At 56.6% G+C, this 19450-nt stretch overlaps 2 protein-coding genes across 4 annotated transcripts; both read left to right on the top strand.

Moving 5' to 3' along the window:
* Nucleotides 1-25: 25 nt before the first annotated feature.
* EML3 (EMAP like 3) lies at nt 26-9441 on the top strand. 2 transcript variants are annotated; one of them, XM_070565166.1, is made up of 22 exons: nt 26-360; nt 1154-1325; nt 1405-1659; nt 1754-1867; nt 2908-2975; nt 3158-3281; nt 3508-3678; nt 3861-3930; nt 4015-4125; nt 4371-4466; nt 4849-5004; nt 5167-5308; nt 5747-5898; nt 5979-6104; nt 6188-6319; nt 6783-6850; nt 7406-7494; nt 7566-7663; nt 7796-7883; nt 8403-8501; nt 8787-8917; nt 9001-9441. In XM_070565166.1, exons 1-22 carry the CDS (start codon nt 339-341, stop codon nt 9202-9204), a joined length of 2688 nt encoding a protein of 895 aa, XP_070421267.1. In that variant the 5' UTR covers nt 26-338; the 3' UTR covers nt 9205-9441. The 2 variants fall into 2 exon arrangements, with proteins under 2 accessions (XP_070421267.1, XP_070421268.1); XM_070565167.1 differs by having other exon boundaries at nt 28-360; nt 1408-1659.
* MTA2 (metastasis associated 1 family member 2) lies at nt 9441-18613 on the top strand. 2 transcript variants are annotated; one of them, XM_070565171.1, is made up of 18 exons: nt 9441-10242; nt 10968-11035; nt 11413-11506; nt 13083-13200; nt 13333-13396; nt 13572-13689; nt 13991-14093; nt 14280-14379; nt 14549-14737; nt 14839-14913; nt 15036-15094; nt 15682-15779; nt 15903-16042; nt 16304-16532; nt 16727-16816; nt 17189-17307; nt 17413-17561; nt 17777-18613. In XM_070565171.1, the coding sequence occupies exons 1-18, from the start codon at nt 10215-10217 to the stop codon at nt 17940-17942; spliced, it is 2007 nt and encodes a 668-aa protein (XP_070421272.1). In that variant the 5' UTR covers nt 9441-10214; the 3' UTR covers nt 17943-18613. The 2 variants fall into 2 exon arrangements, with proteins under 2 accessions (XP_070421272.1, XP_008530430.2); XM_008532208.2 differs by lacking the exon at nt 9441-10242 and adding an exon at nt 10360-10615.
* The last annotated feature ends 837 nt before the right edge of the window (nt 18614-19450 follow it).

The following is a 19450-nucleotide window of genomic DNA, read 5'->3' as shown; positions in this document are numbered from 1 at the left end:
CCGACCCGCCCCCCCTCCTGCGCTTCCTGGCGGCTCCGCGTCCGGCGCCTGTTTGTGCTGCGGCGCTGGGGCCCGGGACGGCCCCGTCACCCCACCCCCGGGAGCCGAGAGCGGCCCCGGGAGAGTCCGAGGCCCCGGTGGGCCCCGGAGTCGGCGGCCCCCGCCCCACAGCGCCCCCTCCAGGCCCTTTCCCCGCGCCCGACAGCGCCCCCGGGGGGTGGCACGGCGCCCTTGCGCGCGCGCCCCGGGGTGCTTCCCCTTCCCCTCTCCCTGGCCATGGCCCCAGCGGCTTAGACGCCTCCTCCGCCGCCGCCGCTCGGAGCAAGCCGGGGGGCCGGATGGACGGGGCCGGGGGGCCCGGTGAGTACGGGGCGGGGCGGGCGGCGTGCTCCTTCCCGGAGCGCCCGGCCGGTCGGGCGCCGCCAGTGCCCGACGGCTGTCTGCTGGCGTCCCCGCGTGCTCTCGGCCCCAGGGGCTCTGAGCATCCTCCACTGTTCTCAGGTCGCTTCCCCTACTTACTTGGGTTCCCCTACCGTCACTTCGGACTTCCCCAACGTCATCCTGCCCCTCGATGTTTCCCTGCCTCCTATGTTCTTCTGGGCCTTTTCTCCTGGTATTTCGGGTCTTTTTACTTCTGACTCCCTCTGTCACCTTGGGCCCTTCACTGTGACTCTGTCTCCACTGATACCTGTCATTCTAGTTCTCTCCTGGCCCACTGAGTCCTCAGGACGACTGTACTCTTGGGTCCCCCGTTCTCTCCCGTGCCCCCTGCTCAGTTTCTCTGCCTCCCCTGGAGACCCGAGCTTGCTCTGGGTTGGGCCTGTCGTCCCTCACCAGGACTGCACCTCCCTCTGTGGTTCCCACGTTCTTCGGCAGTACTCCATATTTCCTCCGGTACTCCATGGTACTCCCTGTCTTTGCGGAGGCTGGAATGGCAGCAGGAAGGGAGCTTTGCCAGGTTCCTTGCCTGCCTTGCCACAAGGAGGCTCTTGATCCTCTACCACCCATCTCCTCCCCTCTGGGCGAGCCCCAAGCCTGGGGCTGCTTGAAGGGGGCAGTCCTATTGGACAAATGCAAAGTTGAGGGGAGAGAAGTCCTCAGCCCTTTCCTCTGGTGGTGGGCACATTCTGAGTGCTTCTTGCCCCTTCCCCAGGTGAGGGCCCTGCTCAGGAGGTCCTGCGGTCCTTGAGCCAGCGGCTTCAGGTGCAGGAGAAGGAGATGGAGCTGGTAAAGGCGGCCCTGGCGGAAGCCCTTCGCCTGCTGCGGCTGCAGGCCCCCCCCACCTCCCTGCAGGACGCTGGCATACCAGCTCCTACAAGGGACAGGTATGCATATCGCCACACCCTCTTCCTCCTTCTTCCTGGGGCCTGTAGGGGCATCGGGTTTGATTCATTGTCTCCCCAGCAGCCCTGCAGCGCCCCCAGGACTACCACCCACATGCAGCCCCTCCTTGGTGAGCCGAGGCACCCAGACGGAGGTGCAGATGGAGCCATCCCCTGGACCCCCTGGCCTGAGCAACGGGCCCCCAGCCCCTCAGGGGGGCAGTGAAGAGCCTAGTGGGACACAGTCTGAAGGAGGGGGCAGTAGCAGCAGCGGCACTGGCTCCCCTGGCCCCCCGGGGATCCTCAGGCTTGTGCAGCCCCCACAGCGTGCTGATACGTAAGTGTCTTGTGGCAGAGGCTGGGAAGGGTGGGAGGGTTGGCGAGCTTGATTAGAGGGACTGACCTTCACCTGCTCACTGTGCTCTTGCCAGGCCACGGAGAAATTCTTCCTCCTCCTCATCCCCTTCAGAGCGGCCTCGACAGAAACTCTCCCGGAAGGCAGCTTCCTCGGCCAACCTGTTATTGCGTTCAGGGAGCACAGAGAGGTGGGCGAGGCTCCCCCCCAACCTGCCCGCCCCACGCTCAGGCTCTTGACTTTCCACATCCCTCACCTCACTTCCCTGGGTGGGGTGGGGGGACCTCATTGCCCAACAGGAAGAAAGGAACAAGCACTCCTGGGGCGCCTGCTGTGTACCCGGCGCTGTGCCAAACCCTCGACCTTCTCCATCTCATTCAGTCCCCACGACATCCTTGGGGGGTAGGTGGTCACATGCTGTTCATTGTCCAGGTGAGGAAGCAGGCTCAGAGAGGGTAAGTCATTTGCCTGGGGTCACACAGCTAGAGTCAGGATTCAACCCCACTTCTTCCAGACTCCACTTCCCCTGCCCTTTCCACCTTATCATGGCATACCTTCCAAGATTCCAAGAGGCTTTTCCAAAAGCTCCCATGATTTGCATGGAATACTGTTTTCAGAGTTTCAGCCCACCTTCCTCACCCCAATCTGCTAGGCTTTGCTTCTAGAGTCCAAGGAGAGATCCTCGTGGCTGAGCACAGTTGTCTCTGAGTCTGTACAGGTCCCAGGACACCTGAGTGTTCATTCTGCCCTATCTTTGGTCTCTCCTTTATTCTCTGAAGAGGTGTTACCTTATTATCATCTGTGACAGTGATCTCTGGAATTCACCTGTCACTTTCCTCTTGCGAGAGGAGGACTTTCTGGCTTACCTCCCAGATCCCTGTACATTCTGGGTTTACTTTTGTCCCACTTGACAGATGGGGAAATCAACAGCCAGAGGCCTGGCGGGCTGGAGGAAAGGGCTTCTGGCTTCTTCTCTCTGTCACCCAGCATTGCCTCTTACAAGCTTTGTGGCCTTGTGCTGTGTGCTCAGCCCCTTTAGCCTCAAACTTCTCATCTCTTAAATGGAGCCGAAAGTCCCCATCTACTCTCGGGCCCTGAACACTCAGAATGCAAACTAAAAGCCGCAGAGGTGATGTGGTCTCTGGAGTAACCTCCTGTCTTGTGTCCTCTCCCTCCCCACTTAGGTCTTGGGACCTGACTCCAATCTATGCTTTTCTCTCTTCCCAACAGCCGCGGAGGGAAAGACCCCCTCTCCAGCCCTGGGGGTCCTGGATCTCGGAGGAGCAATTACAATTTGGGTATGTAGAGAGGGCTCTAGAAGAACTTGGATGACAGAGTTAGGGTTTGGGCTATAGCCCCAAGAGCTGTTTTGGGGGACTGGTGAGGTGTGGTGGGTGGAGTTCTCTTCTGGCTTTCCTGGAAGGGAGGCTGCAGGGTGCTGGTTGACACGAACCTCCCCCCGCCCCTGTTTTCTCTGTAGAAGGCATCTCAGTGAAGATGTTCCTTCGTGGCCGCCCCATTACCATGTACATCCCATCTGGCATCCGCAGCCTTGAGGAGCTGCCCAGCGGCCCACCCCCGGAGACCCTCAGCCTTGACTGGGTGTATCCTGCCCCCTCCAGTCCCATGGGAACCACTTTTCCCATCTTGGGACCCCCCCCCCCAGCCCCTTTTTTATGATTTCCTGCTGGGTCTGCAGGGTCAGGGAGCCCTCTGAATCCTCCCGTACCATCGTCTGCCAATGCTGCCAGCCAGAAGCTTTGTCCTTCTCCCCGCTTCCTCGTCCTGCCCTTGATCTGACCCTTTCCTTGACCATGACCTCCACTCCAGTTATGGGTACCGGGGTCGTGACTCCCGCTCTAATCTGTTTGTGCTGCGTTCTGGGGAGGTGGTTTACTTTATTGCCTGTGTGGTGGTGCTGTACCGGCCTGGGGGAGGCCCAGGGGGTCCTGGAGGTGGCGGCCAGAGACATTACCGGGGGCACACGGACTGCGTTCGATGGTGAGGGTCCCGGGACCTGGGGGTGGGCACAGGGGTGGTGGGCTTGGCAGGAAGAGTGGTTGGGCGGGTGTAGAGGAGCAGGAGAGAAGGGTTGCTTTGCTGCTCCGTGAGCACAGAGAAGGTGTCCTGGGTGGTCTTGAGAGACCGACCCCCTTCCCTAGAGTGTCTCCTCCCCTACTTAGCCTGGCTGTTCACCCTGATGGTGTCCGTGTAGCCTCAGGACAGACAGCTGGAGTGGATAAGGATGGAAAGGTAAGGTCAAAGAGACACCAGGCAGACAGGATGAGATTCCAGCCCAGCTTTCCTTCACACCCCTGACCCCTCCTCCTCCACCAGCCCCTGCAGCCTGTGGTTCACGTCTGGGACTCAGAGACGCTGCTGAAGCTGCAGGAGATTGGACTGGGGGCCTTCGAGAGGGGTGTGGGGGCCCTGGCCTTTTCAGTTGCGGTGAGCTGGCCCCAAAGCCTCTAGACCCCTATCTTCCTTGTCTGGGAACCCCCTTCTTGCACTTTACCGGGAAGCCTCAGAAGTTTTGGCCTTCCTGAACCCCACCTGGCTGCTTCTCCTGAGAAGGAGACATAAGTCCATTTCTCCTGCCCTTTTAACCTGTGATGGGACCCCCTTGCCTAATAACCGTGAACCCTAGACCTCTGAGCCTCACTCAGCCCCTTCGATGTGTCCTCCATTCTCAGGATCAGGGTGCTTTTTTGTGTGTGGTGGATGATTCCAATGAGCACATGCTGTCAGTGTGGGACTGCAGCCGGGGCACAAAGCTGGCTGAGATCAAGGTGAGGAGTCCAGGTGGCCTGGAGGAACCCTGAGGTTGGGGAGGTAGGGGTGGTGGAGTGCAGAGAGCTCCACACTTACGCATACATTTACTGCCTTTCCGGCTGGGTCACCTGGGGCAAGCTGCCTAGCCTCTCTGAGGCTGTGAAATGGGGACTGCAGAAGTTCTCCCCTCATGAGGGACGATGTGTTAGGCATTAACATAGGGTGACTAATCGTCATGACCGACAGTAGTGCTCTTAGGGGACCAAGGTCTGGAAGGATGCGCTGTCCTGGGGATTCTCAGCTTCTGCAGACCACCTGTTAGAATACAAATTGAAGAGAGTCAAGTAGAATGAGGGTGCTCAGGGCTCGGGGAGGCTGAATCTCTTATCTTCCCTTCAGAGTACAAATGACTCAGTCCTGGCCGTTGGCTTCAGCCCTCGTGACAGCAGCTGCATTGTCACCAGCGGGAAGTCCCACGTCCACTTCTGGAACTGGAGTGGTGGAGTAGGGGTTCCCGGGAATGGGACCCTCACTCGGAAACAGGGTGTCTTTGGGGTGAGGCGTGGATGGGTGCAGGGGGGTGGGAGAGGCAGAATGCAGATGGAAGTATTGGTCTGAGGACTGTAGACCCTAATACTACCCAACTCCCAGCTGTGCCGTAACTTTTAGTCCTTACCCTTCCCTTTGACCTCTGCCCCCCGCTCGCCTCTCCCCTAGAAATACAAGAAACCCAAGTTTATCCCTTGCTTTGTCTTCCTCCCGGATGGAGACATTCTCACTGGGGACTCAGAGGGGAACATTCTCACCTGGGGCCGGAGCCTCTCGGATTCCAGGACCCCAGGCAGGGGCGGGGCCAAAGGTATGTGGTGAAGGGTGGCATCTGGGAAGTCTAGCACCTCAGAGGGTCTGTGGGAACAGAGGAGAGGACTTCCCATCTTGGTACCGAGAGAGTTGACAGTTGTCGGTAGGTCCCAGTGTGGGCCCTTTGGGGGGCCGTTCGAGAAGGGTAGGGGGCAGCATGGCAAAGGGGAAAGAGCTGTGGCTTTGGAGTCTGCCAGATCCTGGGTTCAAATCCCAGTTTTGCCAGTGGTTGTCTGGCCTTTAGGAAGTTATCTCACTTGTTTGAACTTTGCTTGTTCAGTCTGTTAATGGGAGAATAAAAGCTGAGGATCAGAGACAGTATTTAGTAGGCACTCAACAGCTGGGAGTTATTACTCTATTGTGACAGCCTAGGCTGCTCCTGTTCCCCATTTCCCTGCACCCTAAGAGCATGACCCACCCAGGACTTTGCCAACAGAGACGTATGGGATTGTGGCCCAGGCCCACGCTCACGAAGGTTCCATCTTCGCCCTGTGTCTCCGGCGGGACGGGACGGTGCTAAGTGGTGGCGGGCGGGACCGCCGGCTGGTACAGTGGGGGCCCGGGTTGGTGGCCCTCCAGGAGGCTGAGGTGAGGGCTAGGCTGGGTTCAAGGGAGGGAGGGGGAGGAGGAATGGCCAGTGGGCCTGAATTTCTGCCACTGCTCTGCAGATTCCTGAACACTTTGGAGCCGTGCGGGCCATTGCTGAGGGGCTGGGCTCTGAGCTGCTAGTGGGAACCACGAAGAATGCGTTGCTGAGGGGAGATCTGGCCCAGGGTTTCTCCCCTGTAATCCAGGTTGGGGGGCCAAGGGCGTGGGAGAGGAGGGATGGAAGAGCTGGTGGAGACGGCCAGAGGTGACAGCCCATGCTCTGCTACAGGGTCACACGGATGAGCTCTGGGGGCTCTGCACACATCCCTTCCAGAACCGTTTCCTCACCTGCGGCCATGACCGGCAGCTCTGCTTATGGGATGGTGAGGGCCATGCGCTGGCCTGGAGCATCGACCTCAAGGTAGAGCCCTGTTTCCCTGGATCCCCAGTGCCACATCCACCCTGACTCCTGTGGCCAGCACTCCTTCCCTGCATCCCCTTACCTTCTGCTCCCAAGAGGCATCCAGTTTGTACTGGTATGGCTGTACTGGCTAAAATATTCACTCTTCCGTGCTGTATTCCTCCCGTGCCCCCTGAGCACTGCCCCCACCTCCAACCCTCCAGGCCTCCCTTTGATCCAGCAACAAATGGGTAACATGCGGCACAGCTGGGGGGGCCTCAGTTCTGATTGTTAAATATTTTGAGTATCACCCCCTGTTTAGGCTCCAGTGACAGCCTTCCTCCACCCCAGGTCTGCTGTCACTCTCCTCCCGTCTCCTCCTTGGGAGGAGGAGGCTTTCACATTACCAAGATGACAAGGTGTCCACCTTGGTTTCCTCACTAGAGAGGCACCTTCTTGAATTCACCTTCTCCCCCCTTCCCAGGAGACTGGTCTCTGTGCTGACTTCCATCCCAGTGGGGCAGTTGTGGCCGTAGGACTGAACACGGGGAGGTGAGAGGGAGCCAGGACCCCTGGGAGGGGAAAGCAGGAGGTATGGGAAGGGTTTCTGGTAATGGTGGGGTAGAGGAATGTGACTGCTGCCTGCTCAGGTGCCCCAGCTGCACCTTCCTGCTCCTCAGTGCTTCTCCCTGCAGCCTGGGCCTCCCCTGCTCTCCTGTGGCAACTGTCATCACACCCTCCCCCAGCCACTCTCCCCTCCAAGCCTGTGAGTGGAGGAGGTGGCAGCTCAGGATAGAGAAGCAGCAGGGATGGGAGGAGCACAGGGGAGACTAAACAGGCTTACAGGGAAGTGACAGGCTTGTAGACTCCATAAGGCCCTTGTTGTTGGCGCTCCTGTACTCCTTTCCCAGACTGACGTATGAGAAGCCCCTCACCTTTTATCTGCCCTTAGCCCCATCCTATTTCCCAGCATAAGAATTCAGTGGTGAGCTCTCTGTCAATATCACAGCCTTTCGGTGGGTGTCCCTGAGGCTTTCCAACTTGCCAACCCCCACCCTACCCGGGACAGGTATCCTCACACCTGCTTTCTGCCCCCCTCCCTACCAGGTGGCTGGTTTTGGACACAGAGACCAGAGAGATCGTGTCCGATGTCACTGATGGCAATGAGCAGCTCTCAGTGGTCCGGTACAGCCCAGGTGGGAGCCACCCCCACCCTGGATCCAGACCCGTCCTTGGCCTTTCCCTCTCTGAGTGACTGTCTTTGTAGATGGGTTGTACCTGGCCATCGGTTCCCATGACAACATGATCTACATCTATAGTGTTTCCAGTGATGGTGCCAAGTCCAGCCGCTTTGGCCGCTGTGTGGTGAGGAAGCTGGGGTGGAGGGTGGGGCATTACCATAGCAGGTCAACTCCTCCAAGGGGTCGAATGTATCAAGGGGGGCCAAGGGATGGGAAATGGTGGCTACATTTTTAGACTCTTGACCCTTGCTCCCAGGGTCACTCCAGCTTCATCACTCACCTTGACTGGTCCAAGGATGGGAATTTCATCATGTCCAATTCTGGGGACTATGAGATCCTTTACTGTGAGTGGCAGTAGGGGAGGGCAGGGGGAGAGGGTAATTAGGGTGGGTTTTATTTGTGTTTGTAGGGGCTCCTGGTTGGGAGGAATGAAGGAGAATATGTGGGGAGCCCCAGGTGGAGGGTCTGTCAGATAGGGAGGTGAAGATGGGGTGGAAGGGGAGTTGGAATTATACACATAGGAGAAATTTTGTGATTTGGAGAAAAAGCCACACATACAGTTTTATACCCTGTCTTGTTCCCACAAGGACTTGAGGGAGTTGAAAAATGCACTAAGCAAAGATTGTTTTGGAAAAGTTTCTCAGGGCAGGTGTGGAGGGATTGTCTTATCTGGGGAGGAGGAACTGATGAGAAGCTGTTAGGAGAATTCAGGAAGCACTCAGACAGCACTGGGTTTGCCCTGGGCTGGGGGCTACCATGGTGACCAGATCACATGCCAGCGTCTCAAGCCAGTCTTCCCTTCTGGGCATCTTCGCGACTGGAGGCAGGGTTAGAGCTGAGCTGGGTGGGCTCCTTCTCCCCAGGGGACGTGGCTGGAGGCTGCAAGCTGCTGAGGAATCGCTATGAGAGCCGAGACCGGGAGTGGGCCACTTACACCTGCGTGCTGGGCTTCCATGTCTACGGTGAGCAGGGGTGCAAAGGCGCGGAACCCTGTGAGAGGGGCGTGGGGACAAGGTGCAGCCCGCCCCAGGCTCGGAATGCTGGGCGTGTGTCGAGGGGTGGGCGTCGAGAAACCGGCAGAGCCAGCCCAGGAGGCCCCTCCGGCCTCGGCCCTAGGGACCAGGAAGGATTGCCTGGAACGCGGCCGGTGGGTGGCCTCGCGGCTGCCTGAGCTCCGGAAACGGTGCAGCTCTGGGCCGTGGGTGGCGGCGGGGAGGAGGCCGGGCTGAGGCCGGCCGCTGTGCTAGGCGTGTGGCCGGACGGCTCGGATGGCACCGACATCAACTCCCTGTGCCGCTCCCACAACGAGCGCGTGGTGGCCGTGGCCGACGACTTCTGCAAAGTACACCTCTTCCAGTACCCGTGCGCACGCGCCAAGGTGAGGCCTCCCGGGGCCTCCGGGCCGGGCAGGCGGGCCCGGGGCTCCGCGGCCGCCGCAACTCGACTTTCCTTCCTGCCCAGGCGCCCAGCCTCGTGTACGGCGGGCACGGCAGCCACGTGACCAGTGTCCGGTTCACGCACGACGACTCGCACCTCGTCTCCCTGGGCGGCAAGGACGCGAGCATCTTCCAGTGGCGGGTGCTGGGCGCCGGGGGCGCAGGGCCGGCGCCCGCCACGCCCTCTCGAACCCCATCCTTGTCCCCCGCCTCCTCTCTCGACGTGTGACCGCTGCGCGACGGGACCCACTGGCCCTGCGGTGCGGCCCCACTCCACCCGAATACCCCAGGACCAGGAGCCGACCCTTTCCTCGACTTCGAGACATTCCCGACTGCGCATTTCCCCGGAGGGGGCGAACGGCACCCCTGCACACACTGTATAGACGCGCTGGCTGAGCCAGGCAGCCCCAGCCAGGGCCCTGGCTCCCGCCGCCTGCTGAGGGGCAATAAACCAAAAGCAAAGTCACCTCCCAGTCCTTTTGTGGGGCGCGGCTGGGCGCCTCTGGGGCCTCAAGGGGGTGGGGGTGAAGAAAAAGGGGAGTGCGGAAAGGGTAAGGGAGCGTAGACCGTTCATGCAAATAACAAGCAAAGGTGCTTGCAAATAGCCCGGCGAAGCGCAAAGGCGCGCGAGTCTTTCGGGTCGCGGGCGGAGCAGCAGGGCTCCAGCGACCATAGAGTTAAGCCCAACTCCTCTCCCGCCCTCGGAGGAGGGGCCCAGCCGCAACGGAAATAACCGAGCGCCGGGCCGCGGTTCGCCGGACGGAGCCGAACCTCTTCCGGAAGTAGCCGATCTGTAGGGTCTCGCTCTCCGACCTGAGCCGAGCGCCCAGCCTTGTTCTCCGGCTCGGCCGAAAGTGTTCCGGAAGGAGGCGAACCCCGAGGCGGGCAGGGCAAGCCTTCCCCGCGGCCGGCAGAGCCCAACGTCTGGTGGGGCTCGGCGAGGGCGGGGGGATCGGAGGCCTGGCTCCGGTCCGGCGGGAGCCGAGCTCGTTCCGGAAGAAGCCGAGCGGACCGGCGCCGGCCTCGGCGTCCGGGGCGTGAGGCGGTAGCGGCGGCGGCGACAGCGCGGGCCGGGATGAACCGCGACGGCTGAGGCGGCGGAGGTGCCGGCTGCGCGGGTCCGACCGAGACTTCCGCGAAGCGCCAGCCCCGATCTCGGGGCTTCGCCTCGAGCCGAACCCTGTCCCCGCGAGCCGCCTGGACCCCTTTGTGCGGCCGGAGGCGGCGGCGGGAACGGCCATGGCGGCCAACATGTACCGGGTGGGGGGTGAGTACCGGGAGCAGGGGCTGCGGGACCGGGGCGGGAGAGATTGGGGGGCAGCACAGGAGAGGCTCGGCACCCGGCGGCGTGGTCCCGAGCGCCGACCGGAACCGGAACCGGGAGCGCGGGGAGCCGGGGTGCGGGGACGGCGTCGCGGCCGGGCGCCGAGACTCGCGGAGAGACTGGGGCCGCCCCGACGGCACTCTCGGGGCCGCGCCTGGGGCCGCGGGGTCGGGGCATGGGGCTGGGAAGGTGGTTCCGAAGGAGCTGACAGGGCGGGCGAGGGGCGCGAAGGGCCGGGCGACCGCTTTGCCACCTGCGGGGGAGCCGCCGGGAGGTTTCCTCTCCCCAGGCGTTATTGTGCGCCTCGGTCGCAAAGGTGGGGGCCCTGCAAGAGAGGGAACAATTGCTCGTTTCGCCGAGACTGGGGTGCAGCTCCATAGCCGGGTTTTGGGGACTGCAGGGGAACCCCCTGCTTCCTGTCTGTTCCTTAAGGCTCACTTTTGAGTGAAGGATCTGATTTTAGAACTAGGTAGTCGGGGTGGGGGGTGGGGTGGGACATGGCTTATTTTCTTTTAGTCTCTCCGCTTCCACATTTCAGCGTCCTCTCTACGTGGACCCTTATCGTCTTTTGGTCCACTCAGATCTACTTTCTCCGCCCCTTCTCCGGTGCTCTGGCTCTTCCATCTCCACCTCTGATCTTCCCGGTTCTTCCCCACCCCCTCCTACAGATTACGTCTATTTTGAGAACTCCTCCAGCAATCCTTACCTGGTTAGACGGATTGAGGAGCTCAACAAGGTGAGTGGAGCAGAGTCCCGTCCTGCCCCGCAAGTGGTCTCTTTCTTCTGAGGTCTCTAACTGCAAGTGGAAGAGAAAGAGAGAGAGAGAGAGAGAGAGGCCCCTATCCTAAGTACTCATTCATATTCATTCATTCATTCATTCGATGTATTCAGGAAAGGCTATTGAGAGCTTAGTGGGAACTTTACTATTCTATTTCTTGGGGCCTAAGGAAAGGGATTTGGAAGTCTCATCTTAAATGTAAGTTTCTTTATTCATAATTTCTTGGGTTTTTCTACGTATATCCCTTAGAAACTTATTCGTTGTTGTTAGTCTCTTCTTTATGCATTTTCGTTGTCAAATGACCAGTTTTCACTGCCATTTTTTTCCCCCCTTAGACTGCAAATGGAAATGTGGAGGCAAAGGTTGTGTGCCTTTTCCGGCGAAGGGACATTTCTAGTAGCCTCAACAGCCTGGCTGATAGTAATGCCAGTGAGTGTCTTGGTACCCCCACCCCACCCCTGGCTCCCCTTTCTCCCCCTCCCCATGATCTGAGGCCAGGGCATGTTGCTGCAGGTGTTTCCCCTGGTTAACATGCCCAAGGCAGGGGCGTGAGTTTGGGGGTGGGAAATGCCTGGTCTTTGGAGAGAGGCCTGTTTTTACATGTTGGTGTTGGAAGCAGGGTGGAGAGACCATGATAAGGAAAGCCAGAATATGGCTTGTGTGTGAGTTTGTATATGTGAATGGTGTGAGTAAAAGGGATGATAGTATTTAAATAGGGGCTGAGGAAGAGCTTTGGAGAAGCAGGACCCTTGGAGGAAAGTTTTGGGTATGTTGGAACAGTGGGTGGTGGCTGTGGAGGTCAAGGTGAAGAGGAAGAGATTGTACTTAGAAGCCTGAATAACAGGGAAGCAGGCTTATTTTGTGATCAGGAGATGGTGAGAATGCATTGAAGGGAGAGAAGAGGAAGCTAGGAAAGTTTTCTTGCACTTTTCCCTCTTTCTCATCTCTCCTGTTCCCTTCCACTCCATTTTACCTCTTTCTATTTTCCTTTTGTGCTTTCTTCTCATTATGCTTTCATCTTCTGTTAAAAATTTTTTCTCCTTCAGTTTCCCTTAGCTTTTTCTTTCCCCTTTCTCTTGTTTCGCCTTCCTAAATTATTTTCCTTATTTCAGGCTGCTTTGGGCATGAAGGGGTTAATGAGGAGCTGGGCCTACCAAGTTCTCTGGCCCTCTGGGGTTTCCATCCCCATCTGGCAAGGGCTGACCTTGGCCTTGTCCAATCAGAAGGGGTGTGGGGGGTGTGGTCCCCCGTGCCTTAGCACAGGGTTTCCGGAGCATACAGTGAGGGGCGGAGCCTGCCGCACACCCCCCTTCTCCCTGAGGTTGGGAACAATGCACCAATGAGCCTGGGCCTGTGGTTCTTCTGCCCCCTCCCGCTTTGGTTGGCGCCCAGCCAGGTTAACCCTTTTCACTGAGGTTTCAGGGCAAGCTGCAGCTCCTTGGGTAGGAAGGTGTTGGCACTGGCTTGAGAGATACTGTCCTTGAAAGCCCCACAAATAAACTATTATTAGCCAAGTAGAAAGTGAGGGATAGTTAGGATTGCATGTGATGTTTAAGATCAAAGAGCCTTCTGAAATCTGAAAAGAAGAACTGGTAAACACAATCTTGTGTGATGTTTTTTCATCTTATTGAGTTTCTGGACCTCAGGCTGGTTTAGCAAGAAAGAGACAAGTGTGATATTCTTGCTGGGCCTGGTGTGGGCTGATTTGTGCTTTATGAGTGGTGTCTGAGCTTTGGCACCTGGGTTTGGGATGTATTTCTGTGGCCTTCTTTGTACTCTCAGCACCTCTTGCCTAAGAGCATTGGTGATGGAGAGTTGGGAGCATTTGTAATGGGAGAGAGGGTTAAGAGGAAAAGCTGGTGGCCTAAGGGTGTGGAAGATAGGTACCCCGGGGAATATAAGAAAAACAGCTGAGACAGGAAATGTCTTCCCTGGGCTAGAGTTTCCAAGGTGGCTTCTTTCTGGATTAGTTTCTGACTTGGTTTCTTCTTCCTTGATCTCCCAGGGGAGTTTGAGGAGGAATCGAAGCAGCCAGGGGTGTCAGAGCAGCAGCGACATCAACTGAAGCACCGGGAGCTTTTTCTTTCTCGGCAATTTGAATCGTTACCAGCCACCCACATACGGTATAGGACCGTCAGGGCCACTGTGGCCTCATGCACTTATTTAGAAGGTGGAGAGGAGGGGGTGGTGGATTGGAGATGGTGTGGAAAGGGAATGAGGAGCTCACCTGGGGCTTGCTCACCTCTTTCCTGTAGGGGGAAATGCAGTGTGACCCTCTTGAATGAGACAGATATCTTGAGCCAGTACCTGGAAAAGGAGGTGAGAAAGAGGTATTGGGAGAAGAGGGAGGGGAGTGGGTTTTGCCCTAAAAGGCAAGAGGAAAGTAGTACTGATGAGGTACAGGTTGACAGACTACCTGTCTTGGGAATTCTGGAAACAGCCCCCTGCCTGTGAGGACTGCTGCCCTGCTAACCTTCTCTCTTCCCATCTCCAGGACTGCTTTTTTTACTCACTGGTGTTTGACCCTGTGCAGAAGACACTTCTGGCTGATCAGGGGGAGATCCGAGTTGGTTGCAAATACCAAGCTGAGATCCCAGATCGCCTGGCAGAGGGTATGCAACAGGACAGATCATCTGGCCACTGGGTTATTTAACATCACAGTCTCTGTGAATGGTGTGCCCTGGAGTTGTACAGTGCATAGTCTGCATGGCTCTTGTGCTGTGACCCTGACAGATTGGGACCTTAGGAACCTGCCAGGGGCAAGTGGGCACAGTTGGGCAGAAAAGTCTGAGGGTTGAGGTGGCTGATAGAATCCAGGCAGGAGACAAGGAGGAACGAGGTGCTGTTGTGAGTGTCAAGACATGGATTATTCTCCCTTCCTTTCCCTGATGATGCCATTTCTCTGTTCCCCAGGAGAATCTGATAATCGGAACCAGCAGAAGATGGAGATGAAGGTGTGGGACCCAGACAACCCTCTCACAGACCGGCAGATTGATCAATTTCTCGTGGTGGCCCGGTGAGGGGTGGGTGGATGGGGAAGATGGGCTGGGGGAGAGGTGGACATAGTGCTGTGTCCCATTCTTAGAGATGGACTTTATTTATTTATTTGGCATGGGTGCTTTCCTTTTTTCTGATCTGCCTTAGTTCCTCAGCCCACTCATGCTTTCCTCTTTCTCTCCTGACTTCTCAATCTCTCCCTTAGAGCTGTGGGGACCTTCGCGAGAGCCCTAGATTGCAGCAGCTCCATTCGGCAGCCAAGCCTGCACATGAGTGCAGCCGCTGCCTCCCGAGATATCACCCTGGTGAGCAGACGTTGGTGGGTAGTTGGGCAGGCTGGGCTTTGTGGGGACCTGTAGAGCCTGAGGACAGGAAAGGAGCATGTCTCTGAGGGAGTGGGGGGGATTAAAGGGCAGCAGAGGAGTGGTGCTGAGGGTTTCAGGTCATCAGTACTGTTCCCTGCCTTCCCTGTAGTTTCATGCAATGGATACGTTGCAACGGAACGGCTACGACCTGGCTAAGGCCATGTCGACCCTGGTGCCCCAGGGGGGCCCCGTGTTGTGTAGAGATGAGATGGAGGAATGGTCTGCCTCAGAGGCCATGCTGTTTGAGGAGGCCTTGGAGAAGTACGGGAAGGACTTCAACGATATCCGCCAGGACTTTGTAAGTGGAAGGGGCTGGGAGGAGAGGTGGAAGAGGCGACAAGTGAGAGGACCAGGCCCGGGCCAGAGCCAGCTCATCCTTCTTCCCTCTGCCCTCCTTAGCTACCCTGGAAGTCACTTGCCAGCATAGTCCAGTTTTATTACATGTGGAAAACCACAGACCGCTATATTCAGCAGGTATGGTCTGGGCTAGGGAAGTTGGACCAGAGGCCTCCTGCTCACCCCTGCCTTTGAAGTTATGACATCCTCCTGCTGAGATGCTCTCATCCTTCTCTTTCTTTCTTTTTCCCTTCCCGCAGAAAAGATTGAAAGCTGCTGAAGCAGACAGCAAACTGAAACAGGTGTACATCCCCACTTAGTAAGTGTGACGGGTGGGGAGATGGGCATATTTTCCTTCTCTGCCCCTAACATGTGCTTTCCTCAGTGATTTGGAGGTGGGCAGGAGGCAGGGTCAAATATTATAGAGGGGCCGGCCCGGTGGCATAGTGGGTGAGTTTGCCTGCTCCGCTTTGGTGGCCCAGGGTTCGCAGGTTCAGATCCTGGGCGCAGACCTAACACTGCTCGTCAGGCCACGCTGTGGCAGCATCCCACATAAAATAGAGGAAGACTGGCACAGATGTTAGTTCAGTGACAATCATCCTCAAGCAAAAAGAGGAAGATTGGCAATAGATGTTAGCTAAGGGCCAACCTTCCTCACAAAAAAACAAACCAAACCAAACAAACCGAATATAGAGACAAGGTGGAAATAGATTCCTTTTTTTTTTTAATCCCCCCCCCCAGAAAAGATTCGTCCTGAGCTAACATCTGTTGCCAATCTTCCATTGTCTCTTTTTTTTTTGTCCTACTCCCAAAGCCCCAGTACATAGTTGTATATTCTTGTTGTAAGTAAGAAATGGATTCTTTTCCTTGACCAGTTCGTGGTTTCTCCCCTGCTGCCCCCATTAGCACGAAGCCAAATCCTAACCAGATTGTCTCTGTGGGCTCAAAACCTGGCATGAATGGGGCTGGATTCCAGAAGGGCTTGACCTGCGAGAGCTGCCACAGTGAGTTCCAGGGAGGGGCAGGGATGCTGGGGCTGGGCAGGAAGTCTGCTCTGGCCCGTGAACCTGAAGGGCTCAGTGGCATGTTTCCCCTCTGACCTCCTTCTTCTTTCTGGGCTCCTACAGCCACACAGTCTGCCCAGTGGTACGCCTGGGGCCCACCCAACATGCAGTGCCGCCTCTGTGCTTCCTGTTGGATCTACTGGAAGAAGTACGGGGGACTGAAGACCCCAACCCAGCTTGAGGGGGCTGCTCGGGGCACCACAGTAAGGACTCATGGGGGACAGGCAGGGGAGAGGAGTAAGCATATTGATGAGAGCTTTAGGCAAAGGCCAGAACACCGAACTCCTTATGTGGTGATGGTTTGATGTGTGTGTGGGTGCTTGATAGTGGTTGGGGAGCCAGGGAGGTCTGGATCACGGTAAAGAGATCAGGCAGGAATAAAGTGCTCTCTGCAGAGAATGGAAGGAAGAAGGGAGCCTCAGTGTCCTTCTGTGTCCTTCCTTTTTCCTGTGTTCTCCTTCTAGGAGCCACATTCGCGGAGTCATTTGTCCAGACCTGAAGCCCAAAGTCTTTCCCCATATACGACCAGCGCCAACCGGGCCAAGCTGCTGGCGAAGAACAGGCAAACATTCCTGCTCCAAACCACGAAGCTGACCCGTCTTGCCAGACGCATGTGCAGGGACTTGTTACAGCCAAGGAGGGCTGCCCGACGACCCTACGCCCCTATCAATGCCAATGCCATCAAGGCTGAGTGTAAGGGCAGGAGTGGTGGGGCTCCTGGTGGGTTCAGGGTCGCCCTGGCCAGAGACTGGGTGTTTCTCTGGATGTCTAGTGACAGTAGGTATAGTAGGCTGCAAGGGTTTGTTAGGAGATTAGATGTGGCTCCTCCCTAGAAGAGGGCCTGAATCGTGAAGCCTTTTCAAAAAGCTTTCCTCTTTTCTCTCCAGGCTCCATTCGACTTCCTAAGGCCGCCAAGACTCCATTGAAGATTCACCCTCTGGTGCGACTGCCCCTGGCAACTATCGTCAAAGATCTGGGTATGGGATGGGGAGCCAGACTGTGGATACAGGGCGGGTGTCGGACAGGGAACCAGTTAGGGTGGTGTTAAGCTCTCAGTCCTTTTCCTATCAAGAACCTTCTCTCTCCCTGCTTTGTTCTTTCCCGTTGAATCCTAAGAGATTTAGTCTAACAAACTGTACTTTTGTAGGTTAGTAATGTGTTTTCCTAAGCTATCCAGTATTACTCTACTGATTTGACAAGGTCACACTCACATGTGATTTTTGAAATACTGGTAATTGTTTGCCAGACCCCTCCCCATCACTACTTTTGGGGATGCCCAGGGAAACTGCAGAGAGAAGAGAAAGGATGAAAGTTCTCTCTAAGTTTTCTTTTGTTTTTTTTCCTGGCAGTGGCCCAGGCACCTCTGAAACCAAAAACACCTCGGGGTACCAAGACACCCATCAACAGAAACCAGCTGACCCAGAACCGGGGACTAGGGGGCATTATGGTGAAGCGGCCCTATGAGACTGTGAGTTGACAGGTTGGAATGGGCCAAGCTGAGTTGAGTGGGCTTTTATTTTTGATAGGAGTCTGAGAGAGTCCCCTCTCATTGTGCTGCCCCACCCTTTTCCAGATGGCGGGGGCAGGGGTCCCCTTCTCTGCCAATGGAAGGCCTCTGGCCTCAGGGATTCGCTCAAGCTCACAGCCAGCAGCCAAGCGTCAGAAACTAAACCCAGCTGATGCCCCCAATCCTGTGGTGTTTGTGGCCACAAAAGATACCAGGTAGGGAGCCCACCTTGGGAGGGGCTGAGAGGTTGACAACCTACCTTGGTGGGTATGGGAAATAGGAATATCTGAGCAAGACCAGCTCCAGGAAGACTGTGGGTGCAGGGTAGGGATGCCAGAAAAGAATTACCTGAAAGAACTGCAGTGCAGAATGTGGGGTTTCACCTTGAGGGTCTTAGCCTTCCTGACTCCTCTCTTCTCTTTTTGGCCAGGGCCCTGCGGAAGGCTCTGACCCACCTGGAAATGCGGCGAGCTGCGCGTAGGCCCAACTTGCCCCTGAAGGTGAAGCCACCACTGATTGCAGTGCGGCCCCCAGTTCCTCTGCCTGCACCCTCGCATCCTGCCAGCACCAATGAGCCCATTGTCCTGGAGGATTGAGCATCTGTGGGGAAGGGAGGTGGGCTGAAAGCTAGAGAGTGGGTGCCCAGGGCACCTAACCTCCCTTCCCTCTAGTATCGAAGGGAGTGAGGAGGGAGGGAGGGAGGGAGCAAGTGAGTGTGTGTCCTTGGAGGGATTGGGCGCCCTCTGGTGTTACTACTACGAGGCTTGTCCCCTCCAGTGCTTCTCCATGCCTGGTGATGGAGGGCAGACTGCAGGAACTTGGCCCATTGTGGGAACCTAGCCTATTTTGGGGGGTAGGACCCACAGTTGTCTTGGACAGTTTTGGGGGGAGGGTTTTTTAATTTTTGAAAAATTTTGCCTCCCCTTGTGAAAGGGGATGGAGGAGGGGAAGAGTAAACAGATATCAGGTGGTTGTACCTGGTTTGGGGAGGGGGACGTGCACTGCCATTACTGCCATGTCTGTCTGTTTTTTTTTTTTTTCTAATTGGGAGTTTCTCTTCCTGTCCGGTGTCTGGACTTTCCTAATTGGAGTTTGAGGCCCCTAAGCTGGCATCAACCCCAGCCCATGCTCGCTCTTTCCTTCCCTCCCCTCGTCCCCTCCGCCTTTTGTACGCCAATTCTCAGAAATAAAGATCTTTTGTCCGTTTTTTTAACCTTGGATTCTGTAATTGGTTCTTATAGTAACAAATAAAAAGCTGTTTTCTTCAGCTCTTCCTGGCTCAGCTGTTCTCTGCCATGTATGTGTGTGTGTGTTGGCGGTGTGTGTCTTTGGGAAAAGAAAGGACAAAGGACTATAAGAGAGGTACAGATGGGGCTTGCCCTGGGAACAGCTCTATGACATTTGCAGCCTTGACAGGCAGCTTGCTGTAGCGCTCTCTCTTGTGGGACCCAAACTGCTCCCGGCTCCTTGTGGTGCTGGACCCCAAGCACCATCTTGGCCCAGATTCATTCAAAGCAGTTGGGATGAGGTGGTTCTCTGCAAAGCTGGTGGCATCCCTTGGGGGTGGGTGTGTGAAGGTTCTTCTTGCTGTGTTTTCCCAACTCTTAACTTCCCTCTCCCTTTTACTGAGGGAATTCTGGGAATTGCTAGAGGCCAGGGCAGGATGTAGTCCACCTTGTGGGATACTCCAGGATCTCTAGGATACAACACCTGGCTCCGTGTTGTATTTGCACAGAATACTGCTTCAAGGATCCCCAAGGCCAGCCTCAGCAACTGTCTTGATGTCAGGGCCCATGCTAGTGCTGTTTCCTGCCTTTTTAGGTTTGGGAAACATATGACTGAGCTGGGCCCAACAGGAGGAGCACCTTAGGAGAGAGAACAAGAAGTTAAGCCTACTACATGCTCTTTGGAGATGGGGAACAACCTTGCAGTTGTGACTTGCTCAAGGTTACAGACCTTGAGATGACTGCCTCAGGTCCACTCCTCTTTCCACAGTCCAAAGTTGTGGGCTGATCAACAGCAAGAGCTGCTTAGCCCATCAGATAGTCTCCTCCATCTCATGGTCTCTGTCCCTAGGGCCTCCCCAGTTCCCTTACTCTCTCCC

The sequence above is a fragment of the Equus przewalskii genome, chromosome 11 (assembly GCF_037783145.1).
Source record: "Equus przewalskii isolate Varuska chromosome 11, EquPr2, whole genome shotgun sequence".
Classification (NCBI taxonomy): domain Eukaryota; kingdom Metazoa; phylum Chordata; class Mammalia; order Perissodactyla; family Equidae; genus Equus; species Equus przewalskii.
The sequence above is the reverse complement of the archived record's forward strand: the minus strand, read 5'-3'. Positions and strand labels throughout refer to the sequence as shown.

Coding starts and splice junctions, on each gene's coding strand:
- EML3 (XM_070565166.1), top strand. CDS start 339: ATGGACGGGGCCGGGGGGCCCG. Junction 4,126..4,370: donor CCCTGGCCTTTTCAGTTGCG/GTGAGCTGGCCC, acceptor CTCCATTCTCAG/GATCAGGGTGCTTTTTTGTG. Junction 6,105..6,187: donor GTTTCTCCCCTGTAATCCAG/GTTGGGGGGCCA, acceptor GCTCTGCTACAG/GGTCACACGGATGAGCTCTG.
- MTA2 (XM_070565171.1), top strand. CDS start 10,215: ATGGCGGCCAACATGTACCGGGTGGGGG. Junction 10,243..10,967: donor CAACATGTACCGGGTGGGGG/GTGAGTACCGGG, acceptor CCCCTCCTACAG/ATTACGTCTATTTTGAGAAC. Junction 14,914..15,035: donor CAGACCGCTATATTCAGCAG/GTATGGTCTGGG, acceptor CCCTTCCCGCAG/AAAAGATTGAAAGCTGCTGA.